General features: G+C 51.3%; 1 protein-coding gene across 2 annotated transcripts in view; it reads right to left on the bottom strand.

Moving 5' to 3' along the window:
- The window catches only part of EHMT1 (euchromatic histone lysine methyltransferase 1), an 89153-nt gene that overhangs the window by 38644 nt on the left and 36630 nt on the right, over window positions 1–13879 (bottom strand). For both annotated transcript variants that reach the window (XM_021691101.1, XM_044920743.1), the window contains exons 7-11: window positions 13693–13770; window positions 12033–12153; window positions 8937–9068; window positions 5307–5452; window positions 540–683 (exon numbers count right to left, since the gene is read on the bottom strand). In XM_021691101.1, coding sequence (XP_021546776.1) covers window positions 540–683; window positions 5307–5452; window positions 8937–9068; window positions 12033–12153; window positions 13693–13770 — 621 coding nt within the window. The remainder of the gene's footprint in view (window positions 1–539; window positions 684–5306; window positions 5453–8936; window positions 9069–12032; window positions 12154–13692; window positions 13771–13879) is intronic.

The raw sequence follows: 13879 nt of genomic DNA, 5'->3' as shown, positions 1-13879 counted from the left end.
GACCCAGAGAAGCAGTCTCCCTCTTTTCCAGGAGAAGCAACAAGGACGTGGAAGACAACGAAGGGCACACAGGTGAAAACCCAAGAGCAGCCGCTGCAGAGAGGCTCCTGACCCACGTGGTTGCTCAGCTGTGGGCCAAGCGAACTGCAGGGACCCCCGCGTTCTGACGGGCACCCTGGGCGTGGTATGTGTGGAATGAAGTAACTGACAGAGAAGACCCTAAAACCAAGAGACGACGGCAAAGCAGAAGAGGAGGCAGGCAGGCCCTGCCCAGGAGCAAGCCGCCGTGTGTTCAGACAGTGAGCAGGAGGAGGAGGGCTGAGGCGCCTGCCCCCCGCGTCCCAGCTGTCCCCGGGAGGCCACAGGTCACACGAAGCAAGAGGAGAGTGTATTGTGGGAGGGGGCCTCCAGGCGGGCCCCAGCCCAGGGAGCTGCTGGGAGGTGTCTGCTGCAAGGATCAGCCAGGGGAGGGAGGGAGGGAGGGAGCACTGGCGCGAGCCTGCTGAGCCGGGGACCCGCACGGCGAGCTGGGCACTTACCGCTGTGCAGAAGTAGCCACACCCGGGACAGCACTGGTGCTTCACCATCCGGCCCCGGTGGTCTTCACAGAGCACCAAGAGCGGGGCTTTGCTGGACGGGCGCATTAGCTCATGCTTGACCACGTTGTTGGTGCACCTGCCCAGCTGTAATCACACAAGACCAGGGTCAGCAACAGAGCCGTCAGGGGCTGGGGGGAGGGGAAGATGCGAGTCCGAGGCGGACTCTGGGGGCTCCGTCCTCTGCGAGTCCGCCAGAACGGAACAGTGAGCCTGACAGGTGGCCGCGTGCAGTGTCAGAGGGTCCGCCGCAGGTGGTTAACTGGGAGAATCGAGGAAACGGCCAGGGCAAGCTGGGACGTAGGCCAGGTACGGAGGACAAGTGGACATACACCAGGCCAGACAGGAAGGACGTCGTGGGCCAGCAGTGGAACGTCCTGTGAATCCACGGAGCCCCGCAAGTGGTCAGGGCAGCCAGAGCGAAACACCAGACAAAGGGCTAAGGTCAGTTGCAGACAGTGGGCGAGTGTGACTCAGGTGCACCCACAGCGGCCTCGGGCCTCTGAGCAGGTGCCCCATGACCTGCCCTGCAACTGCTCAGCCGACGGTGCCCCCCACCCCCACCAAGTGACGCAGACTCAGCGAACAGCAAGGTGCAGACCCACCTTCCCTGACCAGCGTGTGCTCCAGTGGGAGAAGCAAAGACAAAGCACGGAGACTAAAGCTACCGAGCGGAAACCAGAAGCCGTCTGAGGAGCACAAGCTAGGGCGGGAGAGTGTGTAGGAAACTGTCACCGGTGCCCCTAAAGAAACAGACGTCGTGGCCATTCCCACACTGGAACGGGAGGCTACAAGGAAGACACGCTTGGGGAAAAATGAGCTCTCAAGAATTAGAATTAAGGTGGAAGAAAGGGAAATCCCCACAGAAGTGCTGGAAGAAAGATGGGGAATTTTCTGAAAGTGAAGCAAACAGACAAAAATTTGGAAAATGGAGAAGAAAACTGGAGGCTCCATCTAGGGGACCTAAAATAAAGGTAAAACGGAGAGAAGGCACGGGTACACCAACTGGAAGGATGCGCCCGTCCCTGCCTGTGTGCGGGGCGGCGGCGGCCGGGCACCAGCGTGCTCCCGGCCAGGCAGCGGGACGCCAAGGAGGAAGCAGCCCAGCCGTGCGGCGAGCACCACGCAACAACAGGACAAAGAGCAATCCCAATATAAGAAGGAAACGTGTCCAACACGGAGCTCTGACTGACAGAAAGCACTTCCAGAGTACAAAGTCTCCGATATTTAACCCCCAGCAAGCTTCCGCGAGAAGCCACTGACGGTTATGTACAACCAAGACGAGAAAGTTGTGACCCAGACAGACTTGATGCGCTGAAAATGCCTACAGAAATGTGCAATTCCATCGATCTAGGACTGAATTTGTAACAGGTACACAGAAAATAGAAAACGAGAAAATCATTAACTCAGGAAAATAAAAAGTTGTTTAGCAGAAGAAATGTAATCCAAGCATGCCACTGGCTCAGCTGTGAGCATTTCCATAGTGTGTTATGAAAACCACAAATACAGTTTTAACCAAAAATGAAGACAGAATGCAAACTGCAGGTGAGGTAATGAGAAAGGAGAGCACCTCTGCCACAGTCAGAAACCAACAGGCAGGATCTCTTACGTAGACAGTCAAGAAATGACAGCAGAAAAGTGGGTTATGTAAAACTATGGGAAAAAAATTTAAAATACAAGGAAAATTTCAAAGAGGTCAAAGTGGCCGTCCCAGGGGAGGGAGACCGGGAGAACCAGCGTGAAGAGCTAGCATGGACAAACAGCAGGAATTCTGAGACTGACACGCAGTCAAGCTGACATCTAACAACATCGTGGACATTTACAGTTGTCACAAGCAGGAAAGGAGATGCTGCTAAACATCCGACTACAAACAGGATGATCCTGCACAGAGAATCATTTGGTCCAAAGCGGCAGAGGTGCTGCAGCTGAGGGGTTCGGCTCAGGAGTCTGAGCACACGGCCAAGAGCCAGAGCAGGCCACACAAGGAGACTGGGAGGTGGCCCGAAGCCGCACAAGCACACCAGGAATGTTAGAAAGTCAAATAAAAACGGTAGAAATAAAAAATATGGGGACAAATAAATGCATATGACTGGCTCGTGAACATACTCCACAAGGAAGAAACTACTGAACTGAAAAAGGTCAATGTAATTAACCCAAACCTAAAATAGAAACAGAAAAAAGAGCAGAACACCCACCGGCTGAGACAGTATCACATAAGCTGACGTACATACGACCAGAGTGCCAGACGGGGAGGAGAGCCAGGCCAAGAAGTTAAGGGCTGCCAGGCGAGAAGGCTCGGGGACAAGCAGGCGACAGATCAAAGTCCAAGAGGCTCAGAGAGACTGAAGGAGGATAAGCATCGAAAGAGAAAGACAGCCAAACCATGGCACCCAGGCCCAGAGACAGGAGAAAACCCTGGAGCAGCCGAAGAAAAACTCAACATCACAGCAGAGGAACAAAGATAGGAAGGGCGGCCAGCATCCTCGTCAGAAACCATGGAAGTTGACACAGCAGCAGCCTTTGCAGGTGCTGAGAGTTCTACGCCCATGAAAATACCTCCCCACACGAAGGCAGAACAGAGACGTTTCCAGGCCCATGGAAGCGAGAGCACTCACTGTCGGCACCGAGCTGCGCGTGGGGGCGGCCAGGACAGCCGCATCCAGGGCTCCGGCTCAACAGAGTGGGGGCGGTCCTGGGGTAGGGTCTAAATGAAAGTCAGCCAAAGACTACTTGGATGTTTAAGCAATCTGAAAGACAACTATTTAAAGCAAAAATAACAGCAATACCCTGTGGTACATATGAAATTAAAACGCATGACAAAAGCTGGGAGTGAGGATTTGGGACCACGTACCGTAAGACCCTTACACCACGTCAAGTGCAGGTACACCAGAACAAAGTACAGACGTGTGCCGTAAACCCCGGGGCAGTCCCCGCAGACACCAGAAGACGTACATAATAAAGCCAACAGTGGAATAAAGTGGAATCATAAACAAATTCAATCCAAAAGGCAAAAAAGAGAGAAAAATGAGTAACGGATGACATTAACCCTAACACCATGAAGACGCCAGATCGTAGCCCAACTGCAGCAACAACGCATGAGGTGGGGATGATCTGCACAAGATTCAAGAACAGAGACTAAAGAAATGCACTTTAAAGACAGAGACAGGTGAAAAGTAAAAGGGTGCAGACAGTAATCCAAGGAAAGCGAGGTGCTTATGTGAGTACTGGGCACACGAGGTCTCAGCACAGATGTCTCTTGGGGTTGCAGAGGGACAGCGCATCAGACGCAGGTGAACAGAGCAGAGCCTCCACACCGATGGGTCCAGAAGGAGAAACCCATGTGGCTGAAGAATCTAACACTCCTCCCTCAGCAGCAGAACTGACGGACAGACTCAGAAAAGCATCGGACGACCTGAATAGCAGGTTCCTGACAGCATTGGGGATCACGTACACATTTGCCAACACTCAGAACCACACACAAAAAGGTGCCTTTCACTGTGTGAAGTGTAGCTCAATAAGCTGCCTGACAAAGAAAATGAAAAGACAAAGGAGCTTGTTTTGGGAAGGGCTGCTTGCTAGCAACTAAACATGAGATAGGGAGACCACAAAACAATTTTGGGGAAAACAACCGTGGCCTAAAAACTTCCTGGAATCCCACATAAAACAGCAACTAGACAGCAAAGCCACAACCCAAAGACATCATTTACAACAAAATCAAGCTACCGTGGCTACAAGACTCAAGTGTCTGGAGGCAAACCCCATTCAGCCACGAGACACATGCACCACTGGTAATGGAGCAGAAGGAGAAGGAAGACAGAGGTACTGTCTCGTGGACCCCAGGACAGGGACAGTGAAACACGAGATCCTCACTGGGAAACCCCGCAGGGAGGCCTGGGGCCAATGTGGTCCACCCTCCAGGAAATCTCAAAGCCTGGGGCTAACGTCCTCCTAAAGGCCTGCAGAGGGAGTGAGAAGGGTCTGGTCACCTCTGCATTAAGCTGCAGACGTACAAGGAGGACAGAGGAACAGCTGAATAGCACCACGACTGCGGGATCCATCAACTCCAGATGATGTGGCCACATGGCCCGGGTTGTTCCGCGGAAAAATTGAAAGTAAAAGAAAAGGAGGGGGGAGTATGTGTAAATCAAAAGACAAAAAGACAACAGTGTCTATGGGTTTAGATATGGATGGTAAGGATGTTCAGAAAACACAGGGAGGTGAGCACTACAGATGGCAGAATGGGGGCCATTCAGGCCCCTGTCAGATCCTGAACCTTGGTGGTAGGTTATCAGAGTGTTCGCCCCAGAGAGAGTCAGGAGGCCAAACATTGGTCTTGTATTGTTTTCTGGATCTCTTTCATTTTACAACACACTGAATACAGAAAAGACCATGAGTCCCTAAGATGCTAAAGTAACGGAGAGAGGGATGGGAGGGGGGAAACACAATCAAGCCCCGGGAATGTCAGGACACCAACTCCTTACTCTGAAAAATGGGGGAAAAAAAGACCAAGTAGCTATTTATTCTGTCTATCCAGGGTAAAGTGTGTTTCTGGGGTGCCACACAGCCCTAGCAGATGAGGGGAGCTCTTCTGGGTCCAGGGGTCCAGCCAGAAGCTGCAGAAGGGATGGCAGGCCTGCAAGACCGCCATTTCTACCGTGCTTCTAGGGTCCTGCCTCGTCCTGCTGCTGCGGGGAGAACGAGCTCGCTTACTTCGTGGTCCACACTTTCCGTAGCCATGCACTGGTTGTTGGCCAGAGTGGTGATCTCTCGGCTTTTCGGGGTTTCCATCCGGCAGCTGCAGAGGGGCACTTCCTGAAGGCCGTCTGTCTCCACCACATCGGGACCATTGGCCAGCCCTGAAGTCACACAAACACACGTGAGTGTCACCAACAGCACAGCGCACACCAGACAGGCTTCCACGCCACATTCAGTGGCACGAAGTCCCCACCTCAAGACGGCAGTCCAGAAAGCGACCAATGACATAGTCTTTCTGGAAACCTCCCGTGTGAGGAAAGAAAACAACGCCAATTACTTTGCTGGCAGCAGGAGGGTCCGCCCGCCTGTCGAGCGCCCGCTGCCGGCGGGACTGGGCGGGAACCTCTCCCACTAACATACCAGCAGCCGGGCTCACAAGAATTACTCGGTAATCCATGTTCTCAGGATCCAGGACCTAAGTTCAGAAAGAGACTATACCTTCATTAGCTACCCCTAAATTTTTTGGTTTTCACACAAAAGAGCATTTAATACATGTTAAGACCTTGCTCTCCTCACTTGGTTTTAGAATTGCAGCCACAGAAAGAAACATTCGATTCCATCTGGGTTTACTTATTACCCAGGATTTTTGCTGGACTGAGGAGGGAAGAGCTGAGGGACGCTAGGCTAACAGTGACAGCAGTAATGAGGGTGGTCCATCTTATCTCCTTCTAACCCCCAATTTACGGTGAAGACACCAGGGGAGAAGGAGGGCCTGCAGCCCACATGTGAGCGCAGCCAGAGCCAGGATGGCCTCGAGGGGTGGGGGTGCAGGCTGGCTGCCAGAAAGACCCCTCAATCCAACCTGGAAACAGGGTCTGGCTGCTTCCAAAGGAAGACACATTTCATGCTCTCCTCTTGTGAGACAGCCAAAGTGGAAACATAAGGTGATCGACATCTCCAACACTCGCCATTAGCTCTCTTAGCTAAGAAGAACGGACTCTTGGGGCGCCTGGGTGGCTCAGTCAGCTGAGCATCCGACTCTTGATCTCAGCTCAAGTCATGATCTCAGGGTCATGAGTTCAAGCCTAGTGTGGAGCCTACTTAAAACAATAAGAAAAAGAGGGGCGCCTAGGTGGCTCAGTCATTAAGCGTCTGCCTTCGGCTCAGGTCATGATCCCAGGTCCCGGGATCGAGTCCCGCATCGGGCTCCTTGCTCCGTAGGAAGCCTGCTTCTCCCTCTCCCACTCCCCCTGCTGTGTTCCCTCTCTCGCTATCTCTGTCAAATAAATAAATAAAATCTTAAAAAAAAAACATAAGAAAAAGAAAAAGAAGGGAGAGAGAATAATGGACTCTTGTTGCCACACCTATGTACGTGGGCCCACATGGGTTGGAGGACATGCCCTCACTGCCCACCACTACCCTTATGTGTAATCTGAGGCTGGTCCTCACCAGGAGACTCAGGGTGCAGGGCCCTCCATAACTGACAGCAGGAGCCTGCATGCTCATTCTGCCCTGTGACACTGCTGAGCCTCTGGGTCACCTACACCCCAAGAGAGTGACTCCCTTCCTTCACGGTGAGAGGAAACAGGGGAACGGTGAGCTAGAACTAACATTAGCAACACCACAAGTTTAAAACTGGGAGAGCCCTGGCGAGGACTCTGCTTAGCAACTGCATTTTACAAGGAAGACACAGGCTCTGCCCAAGGGGCCGTCCAGCATGGCTGAGAAGGCCGAGGGTAGGAGTGAGGACCAGGCCTTAGGATTTAGTTTCCCACACACGGACAATGCGGCAGTGGCTCAGACGCCTCCTGAGCATGGGGTGTGCCCCTGTCTCCAGCAGTGGGAGCCACCAGGGGCGCCAAGGGAACGGCTCAAGAGAACCCCACCAAGTGCCCACTGCCACTGAGCTCTGGCTCCCCCCAAAATCTCCACGTCATCCACTCCTGGCCTCCCCCGCACCATCCTCTGCTGGGACCACAATGTTACTCAACTTCCACTCAGCAGACCTAGCAGCAAAAATGCCAAGAAGGACATGCGAGCAGCGGATTCTGATTGTGCACAAACATTTTGCAGGCTCAAGCCTGGACCCTCTGGACCCATGACCCAGAACCATCAGCTGCCCTCTGCACCCATCACTGGAGCACACCCCCTAGGCCTCCAGTGAGCCTGAGGCACTCTGTCCCTCCTGTCCAGCCTCGGGCTCCACAACCGCCTCCCCCAAGTGTCCAAAACTCAGACACTAAAAAAAAGGCATGGCTGCAAGTGCAACTTGTGTCTTCAATGCGCCGATTCTCTAAATCAAAAGTACGACTGGACAGACCAATCACTGACTAATCAATCAGTCGTTACCAATCAGGGAAAAATAAAGTTTAGGAAATCAACTTACAAAATGTCATAGAATCTAAGAAAGCCTTCACTTTCTCCTCCTACTTCTCCAACTTGCAGTTTGGCACTTACTTTTACCAGAAAGAGAATATAAGCACATAAACACACCATCTCCCATTGCTCAGCTAAACAAACTGGGGCAAGGCCAAGGTCACTGTGCTTGTGAGCAACAGGAGTTTCCACTGTGCTCCCCACTGTCTCCTCACCTCCAACCACGGGGGCACAGCAGAGGGGAAATTTGATTAGATGAAATACTATTTCCAGCCTACATCCAAATCTGTGAGTTCCTGAAACAAACCTAAAAAGCAGGTTTAGAAAAATTACCCTTCATGTGGAAAGAAAGCATGAGGGGATGATGCCAACAACTTCAGGGCATTAGAGAGGCGTTCTACTCTATCTGGTGCAAGAAGAAGAAAAACGGTTTCTCTGACGGACAAGTCTACAATGTGTCTTACGCCTAAAGGTGTGATTTCCCACATTAAAGAGGCGATCAAAATTTCTCTAGTGTTCAAAACCCTAAAAAGCCAGTTATTTGTCCTCTGAAGACTGACAGGTTAAACTCCTATAGCAGCCCCCAACCCACAACTGCAAGGTCCATGTGGAATGTAAATACCTTTAGGATTTTACATTTTCCCCATATTACATTTTAAACAGATTTTCCAAAATAGTCAGTGATTAGTTCCTTTTCATGGATGAAAGGTTTTTAAATGGTTCAAAGAGGGCAAACAGTGGTGGAGAGAAAGCCCCGCACAACTCGGGCCAGCTGACTGTCCGCACCCCCAGCATTCCAGGCCCAGAACCAGGGGAGCTGTGGGTACGCCTGCGCCTTCAAGGCCCAAACCAGCACTAGGTGTACCCTTTGTTTCAGCACAGAACACACCTGAACACCAATCACAATCGGAGTCAGAGACGATGACAAAGCCATGCTATTCAAAATTAAACCACCAGTGATCTCCCGACACAGCCAGGGCGGGAGGACCCCTCTCCAGCAGGAACGCTACATAAAAATGTGTCTGACCGACGGGCGGACGTGTTGTAAGCCATGACCACCAACAACCTGATCTTACGGGTGACGTTTCACTCCCATGCCGTGGGGGACTGGGCAAACGCGCCCCAGTGCATCCACTCGCCACCTTTTCGGGATGCAGTTAATCGAATGTTTCATCATTACCCACCAGAGGGCATCACGTTAGTATGAGGCCGCCCCCAGCAAACAAAGAGCAAGATGGTGCCCGGCCTGGTCACAGCACAGAGGTTCACCTTCTGCTTGTGAGGGCAGTGTCCCCTTGACACGGAGATCCAGGGAGTCCAGAGAGACTTCCATGTACCCCGTGCTGTCTCCGGGCGCCGTCTGCTCTGCGCTTCCTGAAGATGACGTATATGCTTCAGAACCTGCATTCAGAAGGGGCCTGTGAAACCCTGCACGCGGGCCGCCTCTCCAGCAGAGACCATGGGGAAGGCTAATTAACCCATGCAAAACCACGAACTCCAACACCACCCCTGTCCAGGACACCGCGGCCTCACTCAGTTTCTTTCCTGCGCCTCATTTTGCTAACTCCCCCATTTCCACAGACTATTCATGGCAGGAGGGGGAGCTGTATCACGAAAAACAAGGAACTGACATGTGGAAACATCTTTCTCTGTAACTATACCAGTCAGATAAAGGCCGATCAAACAACCAAGGAAACATAAAACATAGTATATAAATGTTCTGTAACTCCTACTTTAAAAATAAAACAGAGAATTCTCTGATCTGCAGGTCTGAAAGACCAGCTGATGTAAAGTGGCTGAGAAGCCACCCCATCGGTGCAGTGCTGCTGGGGAAACCGGCCCAATCCCACAGACATCTGAGTTCGGGATTCAAAGGGAAAGGACGCAGGGCTGCAGGGACGTATCCACCTGTCAGACATGGTGCTTTATGAAGGGCATCACGCTCTAGAGGGCAATGCAATCTGAATACAACTGAGGGGCCTGTGAAATGGGCGCTGCCCAGACTCAGGCCTCCTATGCCCTCAAAGCCTGTCCACCATTCCTGGAGAACCCACATGGGTTCTTGCCGTTGTGAGCAGACTTCACGGAGGAAGCCTGTGAACGGTACACACTCACTCAGGATAATATCTAACACTAGCAAAGGGCAGGTGCCTGTTTTTCACAGACAAGCTTCCAAACACCAGTCATTGATACTATGTCGGTGATCAGAAATAAGTGAGCCATAATACAGAGCAGTGTGATGATACCCGGGGCCTGTGAACGCATGTCGCCTCCTGCACCTGAGCTCATGGACAGACAGGATGAAGCCAGCCACTGTGAGAGCTCAGCTCATCACCACGCATGTGAAGAATACGAGTAGTCTGGGCAACTTTAAACACCCTACACAAAGAAATAAAATTTGAGCCCCTATGCGAATAAACATTCAAGCATTCATCTTACATGCAGTCTTAAGTCTACCAACACTGTTCGTTTGTTAGCGAGCAAAAAAGCCACACTGGCCGGTCGTCCGTGGTGAAGAGAAAAGGAAACCTGAGTGAAAGAGACGGAGCTCACGGGAGGCTCACGGGCTCCACACACAGCTCTCCTCTGTGCTTCGGGGTTAGCTCTGCCTCCCTGACATCCACTTAGCAAACCTGCTCGTGCATCGGGGGGCTGGAGAAGAACGGCTAATGTTTAACTGTGGAATCAGAACAAGCTCCTTGGCTCTGTGGTATGAGCGTAAAGATAAACAAGCACATGAAACAGCCCCCACACACACTGTCAACAAAGGTTCGAAGGGCGACCCAGAGAAACAAGTCAAATTAAGGAGTGGGGCAGGAACAACTGGGCATCCACACGCAACAGGGGAACAGCCTGCCACAGAGCACACACAAATGCTAACTTAAATGGGTCAGAGATGCACGCATCAGGCCTAACACTGTAAAACTTCAAGAAGAGAATACAGGACACAATCTTTGTGACCTGACTTAGTAAAAGATTTCTGGGATCATAAAAAGCAGGAATTTTAAAAGAAAATAATTCATAAATTAGACTTCAACAAATTTTCCTTATTTACTAGGCACACATATGTGCAAAATGTGTACATAATCAAAGACTTATATCCGAAATCTTGCAAGAACTCTCCCAAGTCAGTGAGAAGGTATACAATCTGATTTTTAAATGAGCAAAACAGAGAACCCTTTACAAAGGAGACGCACGAGGCCATGGTGTGCGGCCTCACCACTCAACGAGGTGAACACGCAGTGAAGGCACGGCGAGGCCTGGGGTGCCCCAGCAGCACTGGGACCAGAGACCGACCCTGACGAGTGTCGCAAGGACACAGAGGCGCAGAGCTCTCGTGCCGCTGTGGGAACGTGAGAGACAGGGGGCGGTACTCCTGCCTCTGGCTGAAAACCTCTCGGCAGTTCCCTAAAGTCAGACATACAGCTCAGCTAGTCCACTCCTAAATATTTACCCAAGGTAAGCGAAAGTGTCTGATCAATAAAGACTGTATACAAATGTAAGAAACAAACACAGGAAAGAGCCCAAGCGTCCATCAACCGGTGAAGAGTGAACCACGGAATCGTTCCTGGCCAACGATCCACCGGTACTACAGCGTGGATGACTCGAACAGTTATGCACAAAGAAGACAGACAGGGCAAGGGCACCTCCCCAGTCATCCACTCAAATGAGGTCCTACACAGTGCTAACCAATCTGCAGACAGAGTGTACAGCAGAGGCGCCTAGGGATGGGGAGGGCTGGCTGGGGAGAGGGAAAGGCCACCAAGTGGCAGCAGGAGCATTCACGACATAACTGTGGCGGACGTCTCGTGGTCATACACGTGTGGAAACTCACCACCTTGCACCTGAATCACGTGCACTATAGCACATGCCGAATCTTCTGCAACAAAGCCATCAGAAGTGACCCCTGGCCCACTAGGCTTGCTCACCTTCTGGATTTCAGGGTCATTTCCTTCCCTGCATCCCCTTTAACAAAATTACTTCCAGAACAGGGGAATCTGACCAAAGGGCTGAAAGCCACTGTGTGGACCTAGGCACTGCCCACACCTGACACCAAGGGCAGCCACAGTAACCATACAATGTTCAGAAGCCACAGATTCCTGGTCACACAAGGAAAAAGATGAATAATCCCAATTAGCTCAACACTCAACAATGAAACCAGCATTAAGGGAGGTCTGCCAGAAGGAAGCCACTTGAGGGTCACCTGAGTGTCTCTAATGAAGTTCATACTTTTTTTCCCCCTTAAAACAGTAAAGCCCCTTTTCCAAATGAAATCCTACACAGAACCCCAACCCCACCCCCGGACGGCCTCCCATGGGCCCATTTCCCACCCAGACAGTCCTCGAATGTGGACACCACATTTACCCAGCACACCGCTTTGCTTCTTTTTATTTCTCCGCCTCCGTTTCCTAGCCGGCTTGATCCAAGGGCTGTCAGGCTTTCCTTTCCTCTTGAGAAACTTCTTCTTGATACTGGATTCAGAACTCTGAGAGCCAAAGGGGCAGGAATAGAAAAAGCAAAGCATGGGAGCTCCTGAAAGCAAAAGGTACTAGAAGTTTTGTTTCCTTGCAAAATAAAACACCTGCTATATCTTGGTTCTTCAACTAGAAGATTAATTTCACTTTCAGACATTTTTCTGGTCCCATTCTTAAAAATACTCATGTTTTCCCCTAAATCACACTAAGTTGTTATTTTACAGGAAAAAAAAAGAAAAGAAAAGCCAAGAACATTTAAATGGAATTTATAAATCTTACTCGAATCTGGCACAAGAAAGAATGAGAAAGTTCTAGTCAGGAACTAAAGAAATAAATAAGCTCAGTGAGAGAATCCACTTTTAATCACATGCATCCATTCATTCTGCTCATGAGAAAAGGAACAATGAATGCCTCAATCTGCTTCAGAATCTATGTCCACATTAATTATCTACATGGAGAATAAGGAAAGAAGTTATAATTAATTTTACAGTATTTTAAGATTTTTATGACCATTTCCAAAATCTAAGATGCAGAAAGGGCATCTACAAAGAGACGCAGAGCACGAATTGCCACCACCTTCAACTGGTCTACAAGGAGAATCACACAACCCCTGCTCCCTAGGGATACAGAGAGACGCTAGGAAGGAGGAAAGCAGGAGGTACACCAGGCACGGTGCTGGGCGCCCAGTTCTGACTGCGGTGGCCCGCCGGCACACACAGGCTCCTCCGCTGCCCCACCAGTGGCCCCGTGCACCCTGTGCTCCATTTCCTCTGCCTCACCCCTGCCCTCCTTACTGCAAAATTTCAGACCCAACTTCCTCAAGCACTGCCCCCAAGCTCACTGTCGCTTCAACCTGCCATTCCAGATAAAGAGCAGCTTATCACCAAACCCAACTGTCCCTTCCAAGTCCTCATCTCATCGACCCACACAACACACTGATGCCGGGGACCAGTGTCTCCCTCTTGGGAGGATTTCTCCACTCACAACATGACCCTCCCGTCTCACATCAACTCCGCCTTCTCTGCTTCAAGCTCACCTGTTGGGTGCTTTCTGGGCCCCATCCTGACTGAGGCTTGTGCTCTTCCCCATCTCAAGCCCCTGCTCCCCCATCCCCACAGACCCAGTGTCCCTGCCCTCTGACCGCTTACCTCCCTGTGACAACCAGCCCACAGAAGGTCCTGCTGGCTCTAATCCTGAGACACCTCAAATCCTTCCTTCTCTCTCACATTGGTCATAGGGCAGAATCACGGCCACTGTCCTTGCTGCCAATTCCTACCCATTCTACCACCCCTCACACACCAAAGCCCCAACCTCCCTCCCCTAGCCCGGCCTGCCCGATGAGGACCTGAGCCAAGCCCATCTCCTTTGGCTCTCTGCTCAGATGTCTTTCTCATGCTCCTTCCCAAGGTCTGGGATGAGATCTGCCATCACGGCCCCAGATTCCAAGCACACACTTGCAATGACGGCTGAGTGAGGGGCTGGACAGACTACAGAGCCTCCTGCTTTACTCTGCCACCAAACACGAAATCAGAGTGCGGGGCTGGGGTTACCAGATCAGACTCATCTCCATCCTCGTCTTCCTCCCCGGTGCCGGCTGACTCTTGCTCCTCTTCAGACTCGCCGTCCGTCTGGCCAGCCGCACAACAAGCCAAAAAGAAAACACAACTAATGAGACCCTTCAGTGGAGGTGACTCGATAAAAACACATCTTACTGGACGCACTGGCAGTCAGCGCTGA

Source organism: Neomonachus schauinslandi, chromosome 13, assembly GCF_002201575.2.
Source record: "Neomonachus schauinslandi chromosome 13, ASM220157v2, whole genome shotgun sequence".
Lineage (NCBI taxonomy): Eukaryota > Metazoa > Chordata > Mammalia > Carnivora > Phocidae > Neomonachus > Neomonachus schauinslandi.
The sequence above is the reverse complement of the archived record's forward strand: the minus strand, read 5'-3'. Positions and strand labels throughout refer to the sequence as shown.